Source organism: Rhinopithecus bieti, unplaced genomic scaffold, assembly GCF_001698545.2.
Source record: "Rhinopithecus bieti isolate Rb0 unplaced genomic scaffold, ASM169854v2 scaffold_61533, whole genome shotgun sequence".
Classification (NCBI taxonomy): Eukaryota; Metazoa; Chordata; class Mammalia; order Primates; family Cercopithecidae; genus Rhinopithecus; species Rhinopithecus bieti.
Window position 1 is genome coordinate 639525 of NW_016823925.1, and position 8056 is coordinate 647580.

General features: G+C 45.8%; 1 protein-coding gene across 1 annotated transcript in view; it reads left to right on the forward strand.

Annotated features, from left to right (window-relative positions):
* Positions 1 to 6468, forward strand: part of CKAP5 (cytoskeleton associated protein 5) — an 87776-nt gene extending 81308 nt beyond the window's left edge. Inside the window, 2 exon segments of the mRNA XM_017861982.1 lie at positions 5426 to 5577; positions 5746 to 6468. Of these exon segments, the coding sequence (XP_017717471.1) occupies positions 5426 to 5577; positions 5746 to 5988 (395 nt within the window). The 3' untranslated portion in view covers positions 5989 to 6468.
* Positions 6469 to 8056: the final 1588 nt, after the last annotated feature.

Below are 8056 nucleotides of genomic sequence, written 5' to 3' on the forward strand. Positions count from 1 at the left end.
TTTTTGAGACGGAGTTTCGCTCTTGTTGCCCGGGCTGGAGTGCAATGGTGCAATCTTGGGTTCAAGCGATTATCCTGCCTCAGCCTCCTGAGTAACTGGGATTACAGGCATGTGCCACCACGCCCAGCTAATTTTTTGTATTTTTAGTAAAGACAGGGTTTCTCCATCCTGGCTAACACGGTGAAACCCCGTCTCTACTAAAAATACAAAAATTAGCCGGGCACGGTGGCGGGCACCATGGCAGGCGCCTATAGTCCCAACTACTCAGGAGGCTGAGGCAGGAGAATGGTGTGAACCCAGGAGGCAGAGGTTGCAGTGAACCGAGATCACGCCACTGCACTCCAGCCTGGGGGACAGAGTGAGACTCCATCTCAAAAAAAAAAAAAAGACAGGGTTTCTCCATGTTAGTCAGGCTGGTCTGGAACTCCTGACCTCAGGTAATCCGCCTGCCTTGGCCTCCCAGAGTGCTGAGATTATAGGCATGAGCCACCACGCCCGGCCTCACTCTGACCTTTTAATGCGGACATCCCCCAGGGTTCAGTCTATGGTTGTCTTCTCTCTTTCTCTTATTTCCTTGATGAATTCATCTACTTCACCACTTTAAATAACATTTAAATCTCCAGCTTAGACCTCCTTCCTGATTTCCAAACTGCTATATCCTACATGATATCTCCACCTGGGTTTCAAATAGACATTGTTTCTTTCTTTTTTTTTTTTTTTTTTTTTTTTTGAGACAGAGTCTCACTCGGTCGCCCAGCAGGCTGGGGTGCAGTGGTGTAATCTTGGCTTACTGCAACATCCACCTCCCAGGTTCAAGTGATTCTCCTGCCTCAGCCTCTTGAGTAGCTGGGACCACAGGCAGGTGCCACCACACCCAGCTAATGTGTGTATTTTTGATGGAGATGGGGTTTCGCCATGTTGGCCAGTCTCAAAAGCAAACAACAAAAAAAACTAAAGTCCTGATCATCCTGTAAGCCTGATCCATTTACTTTTGTTTTGTTTTGTTGTTTTTTGTTTTGTTTTGTTTTGAGACAGTCTCGTTCTGTTGCCCGGGCTGGAGTGCAGTGGTGCGATCTAAGCTCACTACAACCTCTGCCTCCCAGGTTTAAGCAATTCTCCTGCCTCAGCCTCCCAAGTAGCTGGGACTACAGGCGCCTGCCACCACGCCCAGCTAATTTTTTGTGTTTTTAGTAGAGACAGGGTTTCACCATGTTGGCCAGGCTGGTCTCGATCTCCTGACCTCGTGATCTGCCCACCTTGGGCTCCCAAAGTGCTGGGATTACAGGCGTGAGCCACCGCGCCCAGCCGATTCATTTACATTCTTCTCTATCTTGGTTGACATCAACTTTATCCTTCGAGTTTGTTCAGATCCAAAGCTTTTGAGTCTTCTCTTCTGTCAGGAAATTATTTTGGCTCTACCTGCAAACCATATGCAGAATTCATCCACACTTCTCCTCACCTTCACTGCTACTACCTTGGTGTGGTGTGTTCTCGCTCATCTGTGTTATTGTACTGTCTTCCTACTTGATCTCCCTGCTTCCACCCTGCCTCCTTCTATTCTTTCCTACACATAGCATCAAAATGACTCTAATGAAACATTTTCCAGAGGCTCTCCCTTTCACTCAGCAAAAGCAAAAGGCCCTTTAAAGGTCTCTGAGGTCCTGTGTTTATAGGACCTGCGAATGCCTCTAGTACCTCATCCCCTAGTCCTCTTCCTGTTGTTCCACTCCAGCCCCACCAGCCCCCTTGTTTCTTCTTGAGTCAGGGTCTCGCTTTCTCACTCAGGCTGGAGTGCAGTGGTGTGATCATGGCTCACTGGGTTCAAGCAGTCCCCCCACCTCAGCCTCCCGAGTAGCTGGGGCTACAAGTGCATGCCACCTTGCCTGGCTAATTTTTGTATTTTTTGTAGAGACGGGATTTCTCCTTGTTGCCCAGGCTGCTCTCTTAACTCCTGGGCTCAAGTGATCCACCCACCTCGGCCTCCCAAAGTTCTGGGATTTCAGGTGTGAGCCATCATGCCTGGCCTCTCCCGGTTGTTTCTGGAACACACCAGTCATGTGTCTTCTTAGGGCCTTTGCACTGGCTATTTCTTACAAATAAATGCTCCTCCTAAGATGGCTTTGTTGCCTAGCTCCCTTTCCTTTTTCACATCTTTGTTCAAATACCATCTCAGTAAAACCTTTTTTTTTTTTTTTTTTTGAGATGGAGTCTTGCCCTCTCGCCCAGGCTGGAATTCTGTGGCACGATCTTGGCTCACTGCAGCCTCTGCCTCCCAGGTTTAAGAGATTCTCTTGCCTCAGCTTCCCGAGTAGCTGGGAATATAGACGTGCACTTCCATGCCCAGCTAAGTTGTGTAGTTTTAGTAGAGGCAGGGTTTCACCATATTGGCCAGACTGGTCTCCAACTCCTGACCTCAGTTGATCTGCCCGCCTTGGCCTCCCAAAGTACTGGGATTACAGGCATAAGCCACCGTGCCTGGCCAGTAAAACCTTATTGTTTAAAACTTACAACCTATCCCTCACCCCACCATAGCACTTACACCTCTAACATACTATATAATGTAATATTTATTAGGTTAATTGTTCAGCATCTGTGTCTAGTCATGCATATCAATATTTTGCCCAATGACGGACTGCATATATGATGGTGGTCCCATAAGATTATTTATTTGAGACAGGGTCTCACTCTGTCATGCAGGCTGGAGTGCAGTGACGATCTCGGCTCACTGCAACCTCCATCTCCTAGGTTCAAGTGATTCTTTTGCCTTGGCCTCCTGAGTAGCTGGACAGTTGCATGCCACCACACCCAGCTAATTTTGTGTGTGTATTTTTTTTTTTCTTTTTTGAGACAGAGTCTTGCTCTGTCGCCCAGCCTGGAGTGCAGTGGTGCAGTCTCGGCTCACTGCAAGCTCCGCCTCCCGGGTTCACACCATTCTCCTGCCTCAGCCTCCCGGGACTACAGGCACCTGCCACCACGCCCAGCTAATTTTTTTGTATTTTTAGTAGAGACGGGGTTTCACCGTGGTCTCAATCTCCTGACCTCGTGATCCACCCACCTCGGCCTCCCAAAGTCCTAGGATTACAGGTGTGAGCCACCATGCCCAGCCAGTCCCATAAGATTATAATGGAGCTGAAAAATTCCTATCACCTGATGATACCATAGCTGTCATAATGTCGTAGCACAATTATTTTTGTATAAGTTTAGTGTAGCCTAAGTGTACAGTGTTTATAAAGTTGACAGTAGTATCCTAGGCTTTCACCTTCACACACCACTCACTCACCCAGAGCAACTTCCAGTCTTGCAAGCTCCATTCCTGGTAAATGCCCTACACAGGTGTACCATTTATCTTTTATATGGCATTCTTATTGTACCCTATGTTTAGATACATACTTAACATTGTGTTAAAATTACCTACACTATTCAGTGTAGTAACAAGCTATACAGGCTTGTAGCCTAGATATGTGGCAGGTTATACCAACTAGGTGTTCGCATAACTATGAAATTACCTAACAAATCCATTTGTCAGAACATGTCCCTGCCCTTAAGCCACATGATGTTATTCGTTAAATGATATGAATGAATGCAGTAACTAAGTTTAAGCTGAAATGTTACTGCCCCCACAGTGAGAAAGCCCCTGTTTGAGAATTACTGCTCACAGGATGTAGAGACAAACAGAAGACTTAGGAGGTTTCAGTTATAGAAAATAACTATCATGAGCCTTAAACCAAGACAAGACAGACCCAAGTGCAAAAGTGCCCTCTCATCTAGTCCTGTGCTTAGTTCTTTCTGAGTTTAGTGACATTCACCTGCTCTTACATTTGAGAATGTGTTTGCCTGTCAAAGCATGTCATGTCTCTTTGTGGTTTTCAGACCCTGATCATATCTACTCTCAGCCTGTGTCTTGCTGGGCTGAAGCTTCAGTTAATTTTGTTCTCTTAAACAGGAGTTCTTGTTTTTGACACCTTAAATTATGCCTTTCCAAGACTTTACAAGTCTTTTTATTTTTTGAGATGAGGTCTCTTTGTTTTTGTGGGGTTTTTTTGAGACAGGGTCTCTCTCTGTCACCCAGGCTGGAGTGCAGTGGTACGATCTAGGCTCACTGCAGCTTCTGCCTCCTGGGTTCAAGTGATTCTCTTGCCTTGGCCTCCTGAGTAGCTGGGATTACAGGTGTGAGCCACCATCCCCAGCTAATTTTTGAATTTTTTTTAGAGACAGGGTTTCACCATGTTGGCCAGGCTGGTCTTGAACCCCTGACCTCTAAGTGATCCACCTGCCTCGGTCTCCCAAAGTGCTAGGATTACAGGCGTGAGCCACTGGGCCTGGCCGGGGTCTTGTTTTGTTCCCCAGGCTGGTCTTTAATGAAAAAGACCTCTAAGGAGTTAAAGTGTGGTGCACAAAATGTCAAACAGTATGCCACATGTAAACATATCATGGTTTGATCAGGGCAGGCATTCTATCCTCATTTCCAAAGCCCTTTTTGGGGATGTTCGACGTGTGATAATTTTGGCCTAAACAGCACATTTGCAACCCAGCATGTATTCCCACTGATTATTAAATTGATTTTGTGCCTTAGAGTATTCAGACATCTCTTATTGTTGGCTTTTACATAGTTCTTCATTTTTCACCCCCTCTGAGGATTGTCCTCATCTTTACATTAAAGGAGTCCTTTTTCCCTGGAGTAACCTGTTCTACCTTTCTATTTACCATAAGGCAGTGTTTCCTCCCAGTACCTTACCTTTGGGGCCTGTGGAATGCATTTGCATTGATACCAAGTGAAATATTTTAAAGGCCTGCGTTGTATCATTGTTCATTCTCAGAAATTTAGGAAGTGTGATGGATTTTTTCTTGTTTTGGTTTTCCTCTCTCCTGCCAGATACTGATTTTAGTGGTAGGTTACAGACCCTCCAGTTCTACGCCCTCTTTAGATAATTGTTGGACACCTCCTTCTCTTCCCCATGAATACACCATAGCCTTGGACACCTTGCTTCCTTCACAGGTTCAAATGAGTGTCTCCTATGTGACATTGGTCCAAACATAATCTAATTCTTCCAAACATTTAAGGTCCTCTGGTTTTTCAGTTGGGCAATTACAGTATCCTCAGGAGTAGCTTCAGCTTTTTGGATTGCCCAGGTCAGCCCTGGGATTACTGGAGTATAATCCCCTGCATAACCCAGGATGCAGATGGATGACCCAATTCTGCCTTTCTCTATCAATTTTTTCTCAAGAAGCTTATATTGTATATTTCAGAGCACCCTTATCACCAACTCCAGGTAAATTCTCGTGGAATTTTTAGTTTTCAAGTATAGTAACAATATTCAAGCCCCAGGAAATTCTTAATTGTTCTTTTTGGTGGGAGATTAACCAAGGCACTTTAGAAGGGGGATATGTGGACATCTGAATATTCTTTCTACCTTTTCCTCTCTAGGCATCTCCCCTCAGATGGAGGTCACATGTGTGCCCACACCCACAAGCACAGTGTCCTCCATAGGTAACACAAATGGGGAAGAAGTGGGGCCATCTGTCTACCTGGAAAGGCTAAAGATCCTCCGACAGCGATGTGGTCTGGACAACACAAAGGTACCGCTCCTTTTCTTCTGTGCAGCTCAGGGAGGGTAGTCACAAGCAGGTCCGAGGCAGGCTGGCCCACAGAGAAGTGTAAAGCTTAGACTTGCTGTATGTGGTTCTGGAGCTGCATCTTGACCTGCTTGACCTGACTTTAGACAATCTCTCTCCTTCTCTCAATAGCAAGATGACCGACCTCCTTTGACCTCTTTGCTCTCCAAACCAGCAGTTCCTACTGTCGCCTCTTCCACAGACATGCTCCACAGCAAACTCTCTCAGCTCCGGGAGTCTCGGGAGCAGCACCAGCATTCAGACCTGGATTCTAACCAGACTCACTCTTCAGGAACTGTGACCTCCTCCTCCTCCACAGCTAACATAGACGACTTGAAAAAAAGACTGGAGAGAATAAAGAGTAGTCGCAAATGAAGCTGCCCCATTCCCCTGGCACCCTGCAGCTTTAGTTTACTAAACTAGAAGTCCTCATAGTTTAAAGTGGCCTCAGCAGGCCTAGTGTATACAGACTGGTTGTACGTATCATGCCGTGGAGCTGGGGGAGGAGTCGTTGTGGCACAAGTACTTGTACATACTCTGCTTCTCTTCGTCAGCGTCCCGCTGCTCTAGAAGACTGTCCGTGGATGAGTTTAGTGTACAGACTTGTAAACAGCTGCCCCCTTTGCTCAGTCTAGTTCCCAGATCCTTTTCTTTTTAATTGCTCATTTGTAAAATTGTCCTAATCTTTCCTAGCTTTCTAATAGTTAATATTAGAAACTCTTTAATAGTTTTCCTTTCAGTTTGTGAGCTCTTCTCTGTCGCCCTGAAGGGTCACTGTATTCTGTATGAATGCATGGCATGATACAACTAATTTAAGAGTCTTTTATAAATAAAGTTTGCATTAACTATACCTGACTCCCAAGATGCTCCATATCATGGAGTGTTGGGCAGCAATTTTTTAACTTCTTTTGGTACCAGCTGGGTATTGAGCCAGTTAGAGAAAGGTTCATTACTGCTTACAGAGCTTCCCTTTTTCTTGGCTCACAGACTTGAAGCTTTTATTCCTTTGGAATGGAAGGAACTCTCCTTTCCTGCTCTCCACATGCAGCGCCTAGGAAGCAGAAAAATCTCATCCTTCCTTGTTTTGAGATTTTGGTCATGATTTCCCTCTGCTCATCACCAGTCGTTTGAAGGAGCTCTTGGGCATCCTACCACTTTGCTGACCAAAGGCACACAAGATTGCGCCCAGAGATTGGCTGGGCTTCAGTGGTTCTCACACTACAACTAGATTTGTGTTCATTTGACTCATGGAGTTTGGGAAAGCTTAGTGGTCTCCTGCTTGGTTATATGAGTCTCTTTTGGTCCAGGCTAACAGTTGCTTCACGTTCAGTCAGAGTAAGGATGAGAAAGTGAGCTGAGTATTCACCTCTGGAATAAATTCCACAGGACCTCCCTCCACAGTCAGAAAAACTCTTCAGGATGAAAAGGTTCTGGATTGAGGAGGAGACTTTGGGCAGTTGTAAAGTTCAAAGGAACTTGTCTGTTGTAGCCCACCTTCAACTCAATTGATGTCTAAGAAATGAAAGACTGATGGACTTCCAGTCATCGTTTTCAGGTGACCCTGGAGCCTCCCGAAATTAACTTGTCTCTCCTTTATAGTGGGAACATGGGAGTGGGTATTTGTTCACTGAGGGATGATGGAGGCGTTTGCTTCTATAGTGGAAAGACATATTTAGAAAGAATGGCTACAAACGCTGGGCCTGGTGGCTCATTCATATAACCTTAGCATTTTGGGAGGCTGAGGTGGGTGGATCACTTGAGCCCAGGAGTTCAAGACCAGCATGGGCAACACGGCTCTACCAAAAAAAAACAAAAATTAGCTGGGTATAGTGGCTCAAGCCTGTAGTCCCAGCTACTTGGGAGGCTGAGGTGGGAGGATCATCTGAGCCCAGGAGGTCAAGGCTGCAGTGAGCCATGATCACTCCACTGCACTCCAGCCTGGGCAACAGAGCGAGACCCTGTCTCAAAAATGAGGAGGGGAAAAAAAAAAAAAGAGTGGCTGTACTCCGGTCTGGAATTAGCACAGCTGACTTGAAAAACCCAAGTACCTAGAGCTTACAACACTGACTGCTATGTTGGAAGAAAACAGACTTACAAGAATGTGTGTTCTTGTTTAAAAAGCAGGTCCTGCATGTTACAGGCAATTCTGAATCCCTTCCCCCTTGATCGAGGTGATGCCCTGGGCTGCCACATCCTGCAAGCTCACTACCTTTCGGTCAACCAGAACCAAAGAATGAGGCCAAGGAACTCTGTCCTACTTGTTTTCTGATGTGTTGAAAAATGAGAAAAAAAAAAAACGTTGAGGGGAGGGTGCTAAAGATCCCTATCTCAGGTCCCTTCCCGCTGAAAACCACGTTAGAAGATCCTAGGCCAGGTACTATAGCCACAGGATTTTCCTGCTCCACTCCACTATCCTGTGCCTAAGGCAGACGTTGATCTTCAT